Raw genomic sequence first — 20826 nt, forward strand, 5'->3', positions numbered from 1 at the left:
CACATGATGGGTGCATCGCTTCATTTGTTTCCCTTCTTACCCCGACACGTCCATCACTCCGGAATAGGCTCAATCTGACCCCATCACACCACATGACCTTTTCCCTTTGCCCCAGAGTCTAATCTTTAAGCTCCCTAGCAAATTGAAGGCTTTTATTCCGATGAGTCTCACTAACAAATGGTTTTCTTACGGACACACATCTGTTCAGTCCCAATCCTGTGAGTTCTCATCACATTGTGTGTGTGTGTGTGTGTGTGTGTGTGTGAGAAATGTTCTCACTTTCACTGTTAAGTGTAGCCATGTCCTCCCCCCCCCCTCCTTCAATTTCAAAGTGCAGAGTGTTTAAGTAATCTCCGGTCATGATTTTTTTTTTTTTCTGAACACATTTCGTTCACACAGTTGACACTTCAGCACTATTCATCCAGGTTTTAATAACATCTTAAAGGCTTTTTAATCCAGTTCCAGTAATTTTAAATCTCTTTATTTACATTTAGACATTTAGGCATTTGGCAGACTTTATTTGCTTTCTGCTCTTGATGCTGCCTAATAATTTGACCCTGAAATGGCGATTTTTTTTTTTGACCATACAGTGTATCTCTGAGAACATTTAACTTCAGCCACAAATTCCCACTCCTTTAAAAGCCACTATTAGATGTTCAGTGCAGAAAGATGGCCCTATTTATTTAATTATTTTCCCGAACTGCATGTTCCTCCATCTTAAGTGCTTTTTTGATATTATTAAAGGTTTGCACGTCTGTTTTGAAAGAAAATAAAACCCAGACAGAATATCCTGTACTCATGCAAAAAAAAAAAAAAAAAATACATATGTTTCTCTTTTTTTTTTTTTTTTTCCTCCGTAGCCCAGGCCACTGCTGCATTCCAGGCACGATACGCCGATATCTTCCCAACCAAAGTGTGTTTGCAGCTGAAAATCCGCGAAGTTCGCCAAAAGATCATGCAGACAGCCGCCCCTACCGAATGCCCAGGGTCTTCTGATTCTCTCTGTTTACCGGGTCCGTCCGGGCCCGCGGGCAACGAAGGAGGAGGCGGGTCCGAGTCTGCAGAAAAGGAGGCGGAGCGAGACGATGAGCTGAGCAACCCCGAGGAGCCCAGGAACGCTGGCGATTCACTGGACTCCACCAGATGAGTTGAATGGACAAAGTTAAAAGGAACAACTGACGCTGATGACCAGATCCCTCTTCCTGCATCTACAGAAGACACACGTGTATTGCTCTTCTCGGTAGAGTGCGAGTGTGTGGAACGGCTGTTCAGAGGGAGAAGTCCCAAAACAAACTTTTTTTTTTCCAGCTGAATTCTATAGTATTTCATGTTTAAAAAGACTTTTAATTACAAAAAGACTCAAGAATAGGTCACATTTTCTCATTAACACACATACACACACACACACACACACACACACACCACTTCTCATTGTCTTAAATATCCACACTTGAACTTGAAGCATTATTTTACTTGCGAAGGCTTCCTTTGGACTCTTTGAGACTTGAAGATCACAGGATTGTCCTGTGAACAGTGAAGGCGACCCTGTTACTTAAGGGCAGGACTTAAGAGGGCATCTGATTCCTTTACAGACTAAAGTGATTTCTTTTTTTTGTGCTTTTTTTTTTAAACATGTGACACATATGGAAGTATGAGACGGGCACAGCTGATTTTGTCATAGGCTCATGGTTTACTGCCAGTTGTTGTGAGGCCGGCCTCCACTGGCTACGTTTTAGAGATGATGAAGACTTAACGGACTCGTATATTTTGATATTTACTTCCTTTTTATCCCCTTTTTCCATTGTGTTTCACTTTTAAAAGGCTTTTTATCAGCGAGCATTGTCAAGGCACTGAATAACCTCAGCGAGGGACTAGCTTAGCTTTTTCACAACATCCTTCTTCCAATGATTGGCAGTTGTAGATGCCGGTCACGGCCTTAGCAACAGATTGGCCAGCCATGAAGGAAGACCTGACTAGAAGGGAAGTCAGTGGGCACATTATGAACATTGATTGGACACGTTTGTTTTCCTTTTTTTTCCATATATATTGAGAAAACATATTTAATATTTTTTTTATTTCCATGCCATTTTATTCAAGTTAATATGAGATGATGATAAAGGAGGAATACATTTTAGGAATTTACTATAAGACACGTCATAACTTTTTTGAAAAAAAAAAACAAGTAAACTTGACTTTTAATTTATCTCATAAATCTACAGGTCAATATGTTATTGAATTTTCTCATAACTGTTTTTATCGATACTGTTCTCGTGCATCTGATCCGTATAACCGACATACTGCACCTTTTTTTTGGTCTCGAGGATGGAAGGATGAGAGGACAGGAGTCAAATGAAACTCCACTCTTAGCCTCAAAAAAAGATTTTCACTTCCACTGCGACATTTCAGCTTTTCCTTTTTATTAACCTTTATCTTGAACAACACAGAGATGTGATGATCATTTTTAATTCTTTTTTTAAAAAAAAACAACATAAATATATTACTTGCTCCTATGTTGTCCAAGAAGTCCCTGTCTTTTAGCTCTAGTTCTCTAGTACCTTCTCCACTAACATTCCTCATCCCTGTTCCTTCATTCCTCTTTTTTTCTCTCCTTCTGTCACTTTATTGGTCTTTCTACATCTCAGCCTCTTTCAGGTTGAGCTAAGAGAGAAAGAAAAAAAAAAGGAGGAAAAGGAGACAGGGTGTCCGTGATGATCGTGCTGTGTGAGGCTTGTTCGTGTTGTACATAGTTCTGATGGAGTCTCTCATGACTCTGTACCATAGTAAGGAGCATTATTAAATGTTAAACAATCCCATTACAGGAAATGAAATTGTAAAACAAATGGAGAAAAAAAATATGAATATTAACATTTTGCTAAATAAGTGAAAAGATTTATACAAATAAGCTCTACATTTGTATCTATTTCTCTCAGTATATGAATAAATAGATGTTCAAATAAACAGCAACACCTCTGTTCAGCGTTATCCATTCATTCTGTTCTACACTATATATCCAGTATATACAGCGAGATATTTGGCCAGATGTTCACGTGACTCATCTTTTACAACCATGTGGTGAGTTGAAAAGCATCTCAGAACTACATGTTGAACCTGAGGCGGATGGATCATCAGGAACAGGATTGACGGAACTCAACAGGTGAGGGTGGGGAGGCCCGATTACATGCAATCAACACAAACACCTTTGAAGTTGTTGTGATTTAATTACATAGTTCCATATATTATTCTGTTCTTTTGAAATCTTTAGTATCATTCTAGAATGTAGAAATATAATCCAAACTTTTGACTGGTACTGTGGTTCCAGAATTATTGTAATTGGAGAATTATTGTAAAAATAGATTATATTTTAGGTCCCATAGTTTAGGTTTAAAGGTCCATTATTTTATTTTGTTAATGTTAACCTAGGCGTGTCTCTGTTAATGCTGCAGCTGAAATACCTCTCAGATGATGCATTTTCCCCCAGCAATACCTCAAATTCTTTCACTTCTCCTCCGAATATGCTATTTCGGTGTTCATGTAAACGAGCTGCTGTTTAAAACAAATAGATTAATGCTTAATACAACCAGAAAACAACAGAACTGAGCAAGGGGAGGGGGATCTTCTTACACGAAATCAAACCCTGTTTTAAACCCTGGCCAGTACAATACTGAAAAAGGGTCAGACGGCAGGGAGTTATATGGATGTGAACACTTAAATCTTAAGCCACAGAAACACCATTACAACAATGAGACAAAGTGTAAATTTTTATTTACAACAATCTTTGACATTCCAGATATACAATAATAATAATTAATCATAAAAAAAAACATTAATAAGAACATATTCAGACACTTGTGACCCTTGAGAGGTAAACTGGTAAAATCAGGAAAAAGCAGCACAGGCACTCTTTTTTTTATTTTTTTTTTATCTGTCTGCATTAATGCACTACCTCATCATCACAGTGCCTGAGGTGAGTGCTTGCATCTGCTCAGACGTTTTCCCTTGTGGCTATGGTTTCCTGTTCAATTCAATGCTTGTAAATTAAAAGTTCCTTTTAAGGAACATGCCCCACAACAGTGTATTGTCCTAAACAAAAAACAAAACAAAAAAAGATGCCGTCTGCACTTATCCTGCAGCTATATTCATCTCTATTTGGTGCGATGATGAGAGTCACTAATATAACACTGTTATAACACAGACCAGCTCAGGTTTGGTATTCTCAGTGTGTTGGAGTCTAAGATGCTCGGGATTGTAAATCACGAGCCGAAATCCCTCAGAAATACAGACCGACACTCCCTGAAACACTCGGTTAGTTAATCACTCTAACTAGGCTCCTCTATATCTTTAAGATCGATGATAATCGCCAGACTGACGCAGTTTCCACCCTTGTGTGGATCAGATCGATTCTCAGCACCCATTCTCAAGTCCTCACTCGGTGTGGTCTCGGACCCTGATGCTCTTCCTGATTCACATGAGCTGCAGGTTGTCCAAAGTGATGGTGTCCATGCTGATTCCGCCTTCCAGCGCCGTGTGGTAAAGCTCTATAGCCTCTGCCAGATCGCCACTCGTCTCGATGATCGCTATCGCTTCTCCAAACTCATTACACATGATGGTGGGAGTGCCTTGGGTCTGACAAAGCAAAAGGACACAACAGGTGAGAAAGTATCACAAAATCATCTTAAAAAAAAAAGTTCTGTTTCTCTTAAGATGTTGGATTTATCACCCTACGCACCTGCTCTAGATCAGAAGTCTGGATCTGTATGAGTTGTGGCTGTGAGCAGAAGTTCCCATCTGTGGCGTTCACCACCGCCAGCGTCGCAAGGCCACCCTCCACTGTGGTCGTCTCCAGGTCAGCGTCTGTGCCTTGCTCTGTTTCGTGTTGCGCCTTGATGTGAGTCTTGCGGTGGTTCCTCAGGTTTGAGATGGTCTTGAAGGTCTTTCCGCATTCGGCGCACGTGTGCGGTCGTTCCCCGGTGTGCGTTCGTCTGTGCTCGACCAGGTGCATGCTCTGCACGAATCCCTTGTTGCAGAACTCGCAGCGGAACGGCCGCTCGCCCGAGTGAGTGCGCAGGTGCTCGCGCAGGTGGGTGTTCTGCCGGAAGCGCTTGCCGCAGACGGCGCAAGGGTACGGCCTCTCGCCTGTGTGAACGCGCTGGTGCAACGTGACGCTTGATGCAGAGACGAATAACTTCCCACATACGGGGCACGGGTGCGATTTCCCAGCGCCTGAGCTGGAACCACGTGGGCGGCCCGGTCCTAGTCCGTGGCTCAACTGATGGAGGCGCAGGTTAGCCATCGAGTTCAGGCGCTTTCCACAAATCGTGCAGTCTAAGTTTGGCTTCTGGACCAAAGTAACAGCCTGCTCTACACCCTCGATAGACGCCTGCTGACCTTTATTACCTGATTCGTTAACGGAGTCTGTAAAAGGGTGGGTCAGGTTGGGATGTTCCTCCAGGCAGTGCAGATCCCTCTGCTTCTTGCGCAAGAACCCTTTGGGACAGTGCGGGCAGCAGTACGGCGCCGGTGCTCCCGGGTGGTTAAGGAATCTGTGGGCTACGAGCTTCGACGGCCGGATAAATGTGGCGGAGCAGTCCAGGCACGCCGAGGGGGTGGGGTTACTGTGGAGCAGGCGGTGCTGCCGCAAGTTGGAGGACTGCGTGAAAGCCCGGTGGCAAATGTCACAACGGTACGGACGCACCCCGGTGTGGGTCAGGCCGTGGCGAGTCAGGTTGGCCAGTGAGGAAAAGGTCTTGCCGCACACGCTGCACTGGAAGGGCCGCTCGCCCGTGTGCGTGCGCAGGTGGTTCCGCAGGTGGATCTGCTTCTTGAAAGGCTTTCCGCATACGTTGCACTTGAAGCGCCGCTCGCTGGAGTGCGCAGATCGCCGGTGGCTTAACAAACGGATTCGGGAGGCGAAGCTTTTACTGCAGGTAGAGCAAGGGAACTTGATATCTTCTTCCGTAATGGGAGCCTGCCATTCGTCAGAATCATTCATAACGCCTGCGTCGAGATCGTTGTCCAGATTCGCCTGCGAGTCTCCTGTCGTAGGATCTTTAGAATCCACTCCGTTCTCTACCGTTGCGGCAGCCTGAGAAAGAGAAGCCGCGGCCTCGAGAATGCTCTCGGACGTATCCGCCTCGGGAGCCGGAACCGCTGCCTGTTTCTGTTTTCTCCACACGGCCTCTCGCTCTCTCGCCCTCTGCATAATAGACAGAGGCGTCCGCTGAGTCAGTGGAACCTGCACAGGGAGAACATACAAAGGTTACAGGTTCATGCTGCATTTTAATCGCAAAAAACGTGAGACATTTTTCCTAGGTGTGTTTTGAGCATTACTGTGGAGGCGGCGCTGACTGGTTCGCGGTTAGTATGAGTGCGGCGGTGGTACAGAAACTTGGTCATATTGGTGAAGGTTTTGGCACAGAAAGGGCACCTGTGGAGAGGCTCAGATGTGTGGGACTTCCTAGGAAAGGAACGCAAAGCGGGAAAGGCATTATTACAAGACATAGGTGACATAGTTTAGTTAATCAGAATATACAGCACTGTGCAAAAGTCTTAGGCATCCCGTGTGTGTGTTTTTAAGTACAAACTTAAAAAAATATAAAAATAAAAAAAAATTATGATTTCCAAAAACCTGTATCCCAACACAGAATGTTACTGAAAAATACTCCAGGAAAGAAAGATGCAGATTATATACGCAACCACTTTTCAGACAAAAAAACGAAACAAAATTGAAGCTCCTGGGATTCGCATGTCAAAGAGACGCAGGCGCGACAGTCAAAGTCCTCAGAAGAACCGTGCCTGGTTCTGTACGATGCTCAGTAAAACTTAGGTAGCTAATTTCCTCATAAAACTGCACAAATTGTACCACACGTCTAGTTGTCTCCAGTTAAGTGCAATAAAAGAAGCTTCTCCCTACTGCCTCACTTTCACAGCCTTTTCAGTGATTTACATTTACTGTATCCACTTGAACGTAGCTTGAGCATATTACTTTGTTTATATCCAAACTCTCACCTGGAAACTTTTTATAATGAAATTTGCCGTACAGAACAACTGGTGATGATTCCTCAAGTCATCTTAATATGGGCTAAAACGTGTAACGGCCAGCTGTGATTATGTAAAGCCATCAGGTCAAACTTGGTCATCTCATTAATTTCCGTAAAAAAAATATGTATAAATAGTACTGTGTTAAAATGACTAGGTTAATCACATACATTAACAAGTTAATATTGACAGACCTGGTTTATATATATATTTTTTTAAACGCATCGTTGCTCTATAGCATTTACTTGTACGTGCCCAAGGCTTTTGAACAACACTGTACCTTTAAGTGGCTAGAAAGCACTGGTCACCTCTATACCTGTGTATGATGAGGGTCATCTCCGTGGTGAAGCTGTGTCCACAGTCCACACACAGGAAGCGGGCCTCTCCGGAGTGTGTGCGCATGTGTGTATGGAGTGACCCCACCTTCTTGAACACCTTGTCACATTCAGGACATTCGTGTGTTCCCTGCTCGTGCACCCGGAGATGCGCGGCCAGCCGATTGGCCGTGGTGAACGTCCTCTTGCACTCCTCGCAGCGCAGGTTGACGGACGAGATGGACGAGGTGACTCCCAGATCGGCCAACCGAGCCGTATACGAACGCCGCCCTCCTTGGCCTTTCCCCTGCTCTGCTCTACTCCCCTCCTCTCTCGCGTCACCTTTCCGTCCCTCATCGGCTCTCACTCTGGTGACGTCTTCGTAGCCCAACATGACCCCGGTGCCTCCGCTCTCTTTGTCCTGAGCCAGAAAGTGCTCCCCCTGGTGGTGAAGAAAATCTTCAGGAGTGCTGAACAGCAGGTTGCACTCGGAGCACTCGTACGGGTGAATGATCAACACCTCCTCCCCTGCCTGCTTCCCCAGGTCGGTGTGCTCAACATCGGGGAGGAGGTTAAGAGTCGTGATGCCGTTCTCAAGCCTGATCGGCTCAGTCGGGAGAAGCGAAGGGAGGAGCTTGGTTTTGCGAACGGTCGTCGACGCCGAGCCGTCTGCGATGGCTTGGGCGGAGCAGAACTGGAGGCGGAGCATAGCGGAAGTGGAGCCGGGCAGGCACTGGCCGCTTGAAAGAAGAGTCGCTCTGGGTGACGCCGTAGGCTTGGACAGAGTCTGCTGCTCTCGAAGAGCCTGGTGGACAGAGCAAAACAAACAAATTAAATAATAAATCCAGCAGCATAGCAACTATGAAATAATTGTGACTAGACTTGATTCAGCCGAATGCTTTTAAAGTTTCACTTCACTTAGAACTGCCGTTTCTCATATACAGCATCAATCGCAGAATTAATTAAATCAAAAGTTCACCAAGCACCTGGGCTAACGACAGGATCTCCCCAGCTCTCTGTTCATCCAGCACCAGATTTTGCACTTTGGCCACAGGGGTGACGGAGCCATCTGGCTGTAGGACGTAATCCTGAAACGATAAAGAACACAGTGGAATAATTTACACTGCAGACAACGTGTCTATAGACACTACATCTACACGCATTAATACTACAGTAACACCAGTGTGTAACTCTTTAATTTCACGTCTGCCCACTTTTGAAAGAATTTCCGCAGCACTACTGAAGTAATTTTTTTTTTTTCACAAATATGGATAAAACCACTGTGACCCTGACCAGAACAAAGCAATTATTAAATACTTTGTTTACGTGGAATTTTAGAATTATCACGTATCGACAGACACACTAAGCGACCATTACATTTTAACACAATTTAAATTAGGAGAAAACCGCACCATACAACCCAGGTTGACTACAAAGCTTATTTATAAACGTTTGAGGTAGAAGCCCTTGGGTTGTGGACAAACAGATGGTTTGCATCACTGATCGTTCGCATGCAAGTTCATTGCACACTCGTAAGTGCGTTTTAAAAAATGTACAACGGCATCTGTTGAATTTTGGAATAAACTAAAATGTTCATGTGTTATGAGGGTGTGAGATTGGGTTTATTAAGTAGATTGAATTTTGAGATAAATTACTGTTTTTTTTTTTTTTTAAGGTTAAATTTTTTTTATGATATAAGGACGTTTTCCTTTTAAATTTAAAAGTAGCATGTCTTCTCTGGGACAAAGCCTATATATTATCTCAAACTTGGCCAAATACACCTGTGGAAACCCCATTAAAACCCATTCAGTAGTTTTTACATGACGTGTTAACAAACAGTCAGAAATTCCAAAAACCATCTTAATGTGTTATATGACTCATGTATGCATGTATGAATTTACTTGATGCAGCTTGTTTTGAAGCCGAGCAATCAGATTATTGTTAAGTTGCGGGAAGTTTTGATTTTCTAATATTGTTCGTTATAATGCGACACAAAATAAATCTAAATAAATCTGGGCTCATTCAAGATTAAATTCAAGATTCAAATAACTTTATTAATCCCAGAAGGAAATTGCTTTAGGAAGCAAAGAAACAACCATGTGATAAACTTGGTCCTGAACCTTAAATGCTGTCATAAACGGCCCTTCTGTTAGTTGCTTTGTTCCAAAAGATGTCATTTAAAATGCGTTGTTGTATTCACGTATATCGTCCAATAAATGTTCTGATTGTGAATTGTCACCATTCAACTGTGATTTTAAGGGCTCTGGAGGATCCTAAAAAATTTCGATTGGAACTTTTCCACCCTAACAACGACTTCTTTTTGATTACATCTTTTCTCCATTTTGGAACTTCACAACCATCCTGCCGATGCAACCAAATTTATTAGTGGTCAATCCTAAGAAAATAAGCAAAGAAACAACTCTTTACCTTTACAATCCAAGGAAGTTCATACTTTACTGCACCATCTTCTTGAGACTCATCAGAATCTTGAGATGAAATCGAAATAATATCAAAAGAGTGACGAAGTCGAGCTTGGCGTTGTTTTTCAGTTTCCGCCTGCCACGTCTCACCTATTCTCTCCCTTTCAAACAAAAAAAAATCCTCACGATCTTGACGCGCGCGCTCATAGTTCTCCCTGGCTGATTCCAATTGTCGGCGGTATTGGTCTTCGCTCTCGAAAGCTCTGGCAATATTATGGCGATTGCGATCGGCACTTAAGCGCCCCTTACGTCGTGTAAACGTTTCAAAGGCGCGAGACTCGGCGTGACGCTGACGATCAACGGTTCGTCGTGCTTCACGTTCCTTGTTGCTTTCAAACAAGCGAGAAAAAGCTGTACGGACAAGCTGAGAACTCAAGCGAGATTCTCTTTCAGTTAAGGTTTCTAAAGCACGAGACAATGTATGGCGCTCCCGATCGGCGGTACGCCGCGCTTCACGTTCCTTACTGCTTTCGAGCGCTCGAGAAGCAGCTGTGCGAATGCGCTGAGCACACAGCCGGGATTCACGCTGGGTAGAAGTTTCCAGAGAGCGAGCTGCGGCCTGACGCTCTCGAGCAGCAGCGAGTCTCGCCTCACGATCTTCATCGGATTCTCGGGATCTAATCGCTCTCATCCTTTTAGCATTTCTGGAATACTGAGAAAGACTTGATTTTTTTCTTGAAGGCATTGTCTTACCCCCCAAAAAAACCTATAAGTAGGTAAAGTACTTGAAAATTTTCAATAAACAATATCCAAATTACAAAGCGAAAGCCATTAAAACTGCATTTTAAGCCTAGTCAAGTAAGAGCGACAAAACTTTCTAAACAGCAATATTATTCAAATCAAAAAGCAAATAGTATATTTAATACAATTTTTTCGAGTCAAGTAAATGAAGTAGTGTTTATTTGAACGTTCTTCCTATAGAAAACGTGGAATGTAAAGACGCAAGATCACGCCTATTAACTAGTTTTCAATTGCACACTTAAAAAAATTATAGCGCCACCTGTTGAATTTTGAAATTAACTAAAATTTTTTACCTTACTGTGATGTGCGCGGAATGATGCTGCGAGATTGATTCTATTAGGTAGATTTCAATTGCACACTCATAAGCGTGAAAAAATAATTTAAAATGCCCCATGTTAAATTTTAAGATGATCTATTTTTTTTTATTTATGATTTCCTATTTTATGTCTGGATGCTGTGCCGGTCCCAAGCCCGGATAAAATGGAAGGGTTGTGTCAGGAAGGGCATCCGGCGTAAAACCTGTGCCAAGTTGTAGTGCAGACTGGACATTCCGCTGTGGCGACCCCTTGCCGGGAGCAGCCGAAAGACCAACCACAACCACCTATTTTATATCCATTACTAGCTTTACAATACGTCCAGCACCATGTGTGGCGCACTATTTTGTTTTCTTAGCTAAGGCTGTTTTACATTTAAATTTCAAAATAGCATGTCTTCTCGCCGTGAGCCGACTGCGATGAAACAAAGCCTATATGTTACCTCAAGCTCGGACAAATACACCTGTGAAAACCACATTATAATTCATTTAGTAGTTTTAACGTGATGCGTGCACAAACATACAGACAGACAGACAGACATAAAATCCAAAAAACATCTTGATATGCCCTATTACTCATCTTACGTCCCCTAAATATTTTTTTCCGTAAATATCTTCAATGACACGTCACCTTTACAGCTTTATTATATGTATAGATAATAATAATGCGATCACGCGAGTTAATCATTGACCCTCAAAACAGCACGAACACAACGCAGGGATATAATTATTTTGCCATATAGTTTAACGCGGCCGTTATATGCGCAAGTCTGACGCAGCCATTACAAACAAAACGCTACACCATGTTATTTAGCCGTATTAACGCGGTTCGTGGGGGGAAAAAAAAACAACCCCGGGTTTTTTTCGTCTTATAAAAGACGTTCTGCCCCGTGACGAGCGTTTGGCGGCGCTCTCGGTTATTCCGCGGACTGTTGTCCGAGCGCCCTGCGGTGTCCGCGGCTCTGCTGCGAGTCTTTAGGCGGCGCTCTTCACTTATCCCCGCAGGTCTGTCGCGCGCAGGCGAGGGCCTTCTTTCCCTCGCGCTCTCTTTCGCGTGCGTTACCGCCCTGACAGTCCCTCGTGCACCATCTGCAGGATCGTTAGAGCCTCTTCAAAGCCGTTTTCTCCCGAATTTAGAAACAACCTGGATGATTCCCAACTTTTTTTGCAACTATTTAGCCGATCATATATTTTAATAAACGCCAAGCGTCAGGGATTCTATCTTAAAAAAATAAATAATCTCCGTTCGCCGTTCTCTTCTCATTGTGTGTGCAGCCAGCCTTCTGAATCACGTGAACAGTTTCAAAGGCGCTGATTGGACCAGGAAGCTGTCACTCTAGAGATCTTGTTTATTGAAAGCGGAAGTCGTTGAGCTGTGTGTTTCTGCACCATAACTGTCTGGCTCAGTCTGTTCAACAATAAAACCTCACTTTTTAAAACTCTGTGTATAAGCAATTCACGTTTTCTTTCGTTTTCCTTTATTTTGTACTCGCATATTAATAATACTTAATTGTCCTTTGTTTTCCTTTACTGTAATTTATGTGCTTTGTATTTTATTTCGTATTGTTTTAAGTAATTGCAATAAAAAAACTGTTATTTCTCAGAAAAGCACTAAATATTTTAGTGTTTAGATAAATAAAAAATTTAATAAAAAATCCCACATTAGACAGTTACATACAGTACATACCCTATATTGCCAAAAGTATTCGCTCGCCTGCCTTCACATGCATATGAACTTAAGTAACCTCCAATTCTTAATCCACAGGGTTTAATATGATCTTGGCCTCGCCCCCTTTGCAGTCATAACAGCTTCAACTCTTCTGGGAAGGCTTTCCACAAGCTTTAGGAGTGTTTATGGGAATTTGACCATTCTTCTAGAAGCGCACTTACTGTATGAGGTCAGACACTGATGTTGGACAGGAAGGCCTGGCTCTACTACTCTAGTCTCTACTCTAATTCATCCCAAAGGTGTCCTATCGGGTTGAGGTCAGGACTCTGTACAGGCCAGTCAAGTCCGTCCAGACCAAACTCACCCATCCATGTCATTATGGACTTTGTGAACTGGTGCTTTGGAAAGAAAGAACTGGTGTATTGGAAATTTTTTTTTGGAAGAATTTAACTGGCCTGCGCAGAGTGTTGATCTCAACTCGACACCTTTGGGATGAATCAGAACGAAGACTTCAAGCCAGCATCGGCTTCAGTGTCTGACCTTACAAATGGGCTTCTGGAAAAATGTTTATAAATTCCCATAAACACACTCCTAAACCTTGTGGAAAACCTTCACAGGAAAGTTACTGTTGCAAATGATGGGCCAACATAGACCCTATTACTCAAGTTCAAATGCATGTGAAGGCAGGTGAGCAAACACTTTTGGCAATACAGTCTATGTCTCTCCATCTATTTTGATTTGACTTTGGAAAATTTGCCCAAGTATTATTTCAGATATTATATATATATTTTTTTTAATCCTTGTAAAAACGACGCAATTTATTCTTCACTAGATGTGCCCGCGACTTTGCTTGTGTGGAATTTAATTGCATACTCAAACGCCTCATCTCTTAAATTTTGAGATGAACTAAGTATTTTTTTTTCAAGGTTGATATTTTTTTTATGCTACAAGGGCATTTTTTAAATTTCAAATAAGCATATATCCTCTTTCCGTATGTTGATTGCAATAAGCCTATATGTGACCTCCAGTTTGGCCAAATACACCTGTGAAAACCCCATTAATATTCGTTAGGTAGTTTTTACGTGATGCATGCACAAACAAACAAACAGACAAAAATTCCAATTGTCTATGTTCCATTACTTATTTCACATCCGTCATGTTCGTGCACATGTGCCAGAAAAACCTCTGTGATGTTTTTGACGACCTGCACAATCAGTGGCAATACTCTACACCACCATGGCTTGTGTGATGCATCATTATTAAAGGTCAATGCAATGCATTTAGGACAGGCGCCACTAAATGGCAGACTGCGGTCCGGACCCGAACCGGTGGACAGTTCTATCCAGACCCTGATGCTTTTTTTGATAAGATCTTTTTCCCTCAAGGTGGGCGTGGCTATATGCGTTACTCAACAGAGCCAATCAAAGCAATTGTTTACTATGTGTAGACAGAATGTATGGAAGAAACAGAAACGAAATCGTGCCACAGCATGGCTTACTCCCAGAAAAGGAAAGTGGACCATGAAAACTGCAACTTTAAAGATGACTGGACAGATTTGTTTATTCTTCCTAAGGGAAGTTTAAAACCAGGGCCGTTTGAGCAAACATATCCGCATTCGTTCTTTTACAGCCCAGCAGAGTGCAAATGGAGATTCACTAAAGATCAAGTATAGATTGTTGCTTATATTTCGTACAAATACAAGGCATCCTAACACAAACGTTAAAATCCGGAGGTGGGAAGTAACGAGTTACATTTATTCCGTTACATTTCCTTGAGTAACGTTTTGAAGAAAAGAAGTTTTACTGTACCATACTTTTTACTTCTACTTAAGTAGATTTGTGGAGAAGAACTGCTGCTCTCACTCCGCTACATTCGGCTACGCTCGACTCTGTTACTTTTCTAACCATTTATTCTCCGCGTGATTGTTTCACCAATCATACGCAGCAGCAATGATCACATGAAGATATAATACGCACACCCCACTTTGCAGTTATTTATTTGTAAAAAATGTTTGGAATCATGTATGATTTTCGTTCCACTTCTCACGTGTACGCCACTTTGTATTGGTCTTTCACGTGGAATTCCAATAAAATTGATTCATGTTTGTGGCTGTAATGTGACAAAATGTGGAAAAGTTCAAAGGGGCCGAATACTTTTGCAAGCCATTGTATATATATCTACAGTGTGTTTACACAAATATATACGATATATTTCGGAAAAAAAAACAATCAGATATTACGATTAAAAGAGTTACTCAGTACTTGAGTATCTTTTCACCGAATCCTTTTTTACTCTTATTGAGTAATATTTTGGATGACTACTTTTTACTTCTGCTTGAGGAATATTATTTTGAAGTACAGCTACTCTTACTCTGGTACATTTTTTGGCTACTCTACCCACCTCTGTTTAAATCAGACCTCAGCTCAAGGAAAATATTATTGTCTTAAATTTTAATTCAGTACCACTGATTTAAGACATATCAGCTACAGGTTCAAACATAAAGAATACAGATTTTACCACCCGGTAGCATTAACAGCAATCGTTCTCTTTAAACAGCACGATCGCGTGTATACTCACGGTGTCAGCCATTTCGCTGTGTGTGCTGATTTTGTGCGTCTGCCTGTGCGCCATCCACGACTCAGCCGTGTCGAAGAGAGCCAGACACTCCAGACACTGGTAATGGATCGGAACTGCTGCGATTGCCGCGTCCGTTTCTGCCACCTCGCAAAGCTCTGTCGGGTTATAAAACATACAGACTTGATCAAGTGCTCTAAAGCATAGCTGTAATTCGTATGTAATGCATAATGCACATCTATGTGGAAGAACGAAGGTCATCATTCACTCGGGCTCATTCGCACCTGCGTGTTCTCCATCCAGGCCTGCCTCCCTCATGTGCAGCTCTTGATGAAGCAGCAGCTCCTCCGAGTTTTTGAGAAGAGCACCGCATTCCAGACACTGGTACTGACTGTCCCTGGTGTCCTCATGGCTGGAAATGGCCACCAGGTCTTCTACTACTTCTGTACCAGTATGCACCTGCTGGTGGATCAACACCTCCTCCAGAGTATTGAACAGCTCCTGGCACTCACTGCACATGTACTGATGTTCAACATACTCTTCCTGCTGATCACTCATGATCAGTCTAGGTTTTTACAGACTAATGTCTCACGTCTGTGCTGCCGCCTTGGGACGGCTGGGATTATTTCAACGAGGAACTGAATCCTTCCAGTGTTTGCTTGGCGTCACAGAAGAATCGAGGAAGTCATCGGGAATCTTTTAGAGAAGGGATCGTATTTGAGACGCCGGTTCCACGGCAACATGATGACTAGGCAACCTGGAACAAACAAATATATATATATGTGATGTGTGTTATTACGAATTGTGCAACAGTTCTGACCGAGTAATCTGATTGGACACAGAGTGTAACACAACTGGCAGGTTTAACTACACGCATCAGTGAGAAAACACTTCTAATGACGTCATCTTAAACAACACTTTGTCTCTTTAGTAATTGCTTCTAAGTCGTTCTGAATTGCCTTTGGAGCGCCCATGTTGTTTTGTTTTGTTCTTTGTACGTGGAACAATTGATTACGTAGGTTAGCTGATATTCTTAAGCGGAATAAGTGGAAATATAAAGTAAATCTCATCCGCTTCTCATGATTACCGTCTCCATGTTTCATCCTCCTCACCTTCTGGCTACATCGCACCAGTAAAAATGTAAAAAATATTATCACCCCTGTTAATTATGCTGTTAATTAACTGTTTTTTTCTTGAAAAGGTTTACGTGACTGGATTTGAGAAACGTATGTGGGTCAGTGATAATGGCAATGTGCTGTGAACTGGCCACCACTTTCACCTGACTCGACACCATGTGACTTTTTTTCTATGGGTCTGAGTGAAAGGACTGGTCTGTATCCCCCGCTCACAGTGTCACAGGCTGTACGCATATCCAACGTTCATTAAGCTTTGTGAAATCCACTATGAATTCGATATCCTTTTGAATGTGTTGTTGGAAGATTTTTCAACATGAAGTCTATTTAATTTTGTTTGCCCAAGACAAGTAGTTAATCAGATATTCAGATTTCAAATGATGTCAATTTTTTGGGGACACAATGTATTATTTCCTCCCAGTATGACATAAAAGTTGATGATGCTGCTGCCTACAGGTCACTGGTTTTGTGACAACCTTGACAACAGAATTTTTGTTTTATGTATACGCATACAGATAGACAGAAGTGTAAAACTATTTGTTTGTGATTATATTTTTAGTCGACTTTCATTTGTTATATATTTTATTTCTTTTAAGGACATTTTTACTTTGACTAATGAATTGACATAAGAACTACGGAATTTCCAAAACAATTTACCAAAGTCTCTGACGTGACATATGGGACTGTTATCTCTCATATGTGTGATTGTTTAATTGTGCATTAATACAATTCAAGATATACTCATTTTCATCCTTAATAAAACCTCACAAATGAGTCATTTCCCATTGAGTCTGGTTTTAATGAGTAACCGTCTTGATCCTGTAACTTTAGCCATTTTTCAAAGCAAGGTGATCTTGGTATCATTCAAAGCGCCCTTTGATAGCAGATTCAATGGAAAAAGACTGGTTTAGATGTTTTTATAACAGATACAAATGCAGACGGCACGGTGGCTTAGTGGTTAGCACTGTTGCCTTGCACCTCCAGGGTCTAGGTTTGATTCCTGCTTCAGGTCTGTGTGCATAAGGTTTGCATGTTCTCACCTTGCTTGGTGGGTTTCCTCCGGATACTCCGGTTTCCTCCCACAGTCCAAACTAATTTGCCTGTAGTGTGTAAATAAGTGTGTGCGTGTGCGCTGCCATAGATTGACAACCTATCCAGGCCTCCCGAGACCCTGTATACAAGCGGTATAGACTTGCTTCTGCTTGGTATGGGACTTGCTTTTGCTTTACACACACGCTGTTTTCACACGCATACAAACATAGAATAATACAGTGGGATACAAATGTATGCCAAGTTCTTATGTTTGCATGCAGTAGGATAAAAAAAACAGACTATTTTCTATACAGTGAAACCTGTAGATTGCGAGTAACACGGTTTGCGAGTGTTCCGCAAGACAAGCAAAGATTTTTAATAAATTTTGACTTGGAAAATGAACAAGTCTTGGTTTATGAGTACCAACTATCATGTATCGCACATGCGCTTCTTGTTTCTCTCTCTCTTGTGCTGCGGAATTGTGGGTAATCATCTCCCCTGCCGGGTCTTAGTGCACATTTCTTACTGGTATAAACAACATTTGTGCACGCGTGTACTGTTTACTATAACAACAGTACCGTAAAATATGTTTTACGTGTGTGTGCGTAAAACACATTTTATTTTGTGTTTGTATGCGTGTGTGTACAGCGTGTTTGTTAAGCAAAAGCAAGTTTCATTAGAGAGGTTAAAAATCCATTTTCGCTCTCTGTATCAGCCTGCTCTTTGTGTCTGTGTGCGTGCGCATCATTGGACACCATGTTACTCCCACACAAACATTCCTCCTACTTTCACCTTCACAGACACACACTTTTTCTCTCTGCTCTACACAGAAACACTGCTCTGTCGCAATTTTTAAGGAAAAGTGCAGGTTAATTTGTTTTATTTTTACTTTACAGCAGTGATTCCGTTGGTGTGTCGATCAATCAAGTGTCATTAGAGAGATGCTTCTTTTCTTGTTTATTTTTCCGATAAAACAGTGTTTCCGTTGTGTGCGCGTGTGTAAAAAGCGTGGAGAAAGGGTGTAACGGTGTAAGACGAGAAGAGGGAGAGAGGGGGTGTGGCTCCTTACTTTAGCTTCACACACACACACACACACACACACACACACACACTCGTATATATGTATACATACACAGCGCATGCGCGCAAAAATAGAAACACTTACCTGTTGGGATTTATTTTTTACTTTTTTTTTTTATATGTGTCTTAACACACTTAACTGTGGGCTCTGGAACGAATAATTTGAGTTTCCATTATGTCTTATGGGAAAATTCAATTTGATTTATGAAGGTTTCGAAATACTAGCCCGCTTTTGGAACGAATTATGCTTGTGATCCAAGGTTCCACTCTATATGGTTTTAAAGCATGTGTATTATTTTGAAGGTGATCTGATTATCTAAATGCCCTCTGACATCTCAGGAAACATCTTTGATTGTTGATGTTTAGATTGTTTACTATACACAATTGTTATCTATCTCCATGTGTCAGTAATCAGGTTTGAGGTCTGAAAAGATATTTTTGGAGAATCTGAATATTTGATAAGACAAACTAAGCTTAAACACCTGAATACTAACTCATCATTTATAGTGCTTAATCCTGTGTACGGGGTCGGGGGTGGGCCGGAAGCACAAGGTGGTGTACACCCTAGATGAGTTACCAATCTAATCCACACACATACACACACTTACTCCCACCAAGCACGGGTGGAACATGCACACAGACCCCGAAGTGGGAATCGAACCTGGACCATGGAGGTGCAAGACAACAGCTAAGCCACTACTAAGCGTCCGTGATAAGCCACTTGCTGGCTAACCACTAAGCCACAGTACCACCCAAACCCGAACACATGAAAAAGAGATGATATGTAACTAGATGAAGTACCCGTCATTGAGAGAAAAAGAGTTTGTAGAAACAGTTAAAAAGTTAAAGCTAAAAATAAGCTGATTAGCTTTAATGTAATCAGTGATATTATCATTTCAGTTTAAGGCCCATGTAAATGTCTCTGTTACAAACAATGATGAACCCCCTTAATTTTTTTAAACTGTAATTTTACAACATTTTGTTTGGTGTGACATTATATGGTATTGGTTTCCACTGGATTGGTGACTAAATATGAGTATAAATATGAATCTACTGTATTTTTATCATATTACAACCAATAGGAAAGAGGGGCTATATAAAAAGGTTTATGCGTACACCTTGTTTATGCCAAATTGTAGTTTTCTTTCAATACACTCTCTGTTCGTTCATTGGAGACTGAATCACAATTGGGAAATCAAAAAAGTAGATCGGATAAAGATTTAGTTTTGACTTAAAAAGACTCCAATGCGTTAAAATTCACTTCAACGCTGTTATTTTAGTGGTGCAAATATCAACTAATCCCAGTTAAAATATTCAGCTTAGATTTTCTAATTAATATCTATTGGTGCAGGTGTTTGTTAACATTAATCAAGGAACTTATTACTGACTTATTTTTAAGTATTTTATTAAATCTGACACATAATGGTTCATAACATCGCTTTTACTTAACATTTTTATTTCATTTATGGTCCAGGTTAAACATCGAGCAGATATCTCTGCAAAAGTTTCATTAAATTCTGTCTAGTCAGTTTTTCGTGATCCTGTGAGACTGCTTTCTGCTCCTCCAATGTATGAAAGGTAAAGATATCATTAAAAGCGCGAGCTCTGACCAATGCACAGACATTGTTTCATTTGTATAGATAATAATAATGTGATCACGCGAGTTAATCATTGACCCTCAAAACAGCACGAACACAACGCAGGGATTAAATTAATTTGTCATATAGTTAACGCGGCCGTTATATGCGCAAGTCTGACGCAGCCATGACAAACAATGACAGAAAACGCTATGGCGTATTATTTAGGCGTATTAACGCGGTTTGCTGGAAGAAAAAAAAAACAACCCCGGTTTTTTTTTTTTTTTTGTCTTATGAAAGACGTTCTGCCCCGTGGCGAGCGTTTGGCGGCGCTCTCGGTTATTCCGCGGACTGTTGTCCGAGCGCCCTGCGGTGTCCGCGGCTCTGCTGCGAGTCTTTAGGCGGCGCTCTTCACTTTTTCCCGCAGGTCTGTCGCGCACAGGCGAGGCCTTCTTTCCCCTTTCGCTTACCTCGCGCTCACTTTCGCGTGCGTTACCGCCCGGACAATCCCTCGTGCTCCATCTGCAGGATCGTTACAGCCTCTTCAAAGCCGTTTTCTGCCGAATTTAGAAACAACCTGGATAATCTCTAACGCTCTTTTGCAACTATTTAGGCGATTATTTAATATAATAAACGCCAAGCGTTAGGGATTCTATCTTTTTTCTCTAGCCGTTCTCTTCGCACTGTGCGTGCATGCTGAACCTCCTTCTGGGTCACGTGAGGAGTTTCAAATGCGCTGATTGGACCAGGAAGCTGTCACTCAAAAGATCTTGTTTATTGAAAGCGGAAGTCATTGAGCTGTGTGTTTCTGCACCATGACTGTGTCTGGCTGGGTCTGCTGAATAATAAAACCTCACATTTTAACTCTATGTATATGC

General features: G+C 41.8%; 2 protein-coding genes across 6 annotated transcripts in view; one reads left to right on the forward strand and one right to left on the reverse strand.

Moving 5' to 3' along the window:
* Window positions 1–2959, forward strand: part of cicb (capicua transcriptional repressor b) — a 60990-nt gene extending 58031 nt beyond the window's left edge. For all 4 annotated transcript variants that reach the window (XM_053495485.1, XM_053495484.1, XM_053495487.1 and 1 more), the window contains one exon: window positions 861–2959. In XM_053495485.1, the coding sequence (XP_053351460.1) occupies window positions 861–1147 (287 nt within the window). In that variant the 3' untranslated portion in view covers window positions 1148–2959. The remainder of the gene's footprint in view (window positions 1–860) is intronic.
* Window positions 2960–3740: 781 nt separating this feature from the next.
* znf526 (zinc finger protein 526) lies at window positions 3741–20788 on the reverse strand. 2 transcript variants are annotated; one of them, XM_053494441.1, is made up of 8 exons: window positions 20419–20788; window positions 15411–15883; window positions 15130–15284; window positions 8336–8437; window positions 7352–8154; window positions 6328–6454; window positions 4727–6232; window positions 3741–4623 (listed from the first exon to the last, which is right to left on the reverse strand). In XM_053494441.1, exons 2-8 carry the CDS (start codon window positions 15682–15684, stop codon window positions 4462–4464), a joined length of 3129 nt encoding a protein of 1042 aa, XP_053350416.1. In that variant the 5' UTR covers window positions 15685–15883; window positions 20419–20788; the 3' UTR covers window positions 3741–4461. The 2 variants fall into 2 exon arrangements, with proteins under 2 accessions (XP_053350416.1, XP_053350414.1); XM_053494439.1 differs by lacking the exons at window positions 15130–15284; window positions 15411–15883; window positions 20419–20788 and adding an exon at window positions 9777–12614.
* Window positions 20789–20826: the final 38 nt, after the last annotated feature.

The sequence above is a fragment of the Clarias gariepinus genome, chromosome 4 (genome assembly GCF_024256425.1).
Source record: "Clarias gariepinus isolate MV-2021 ecotype Netherlands chromosome 4, CGAR_prim_01v2, whole genome shotgun sequence".
NCBI lineage: Eukaryota > Metazoa > Chordata > Actinopteri > Siluriformes > Clariidae > Clarias > Clarias gariepinus.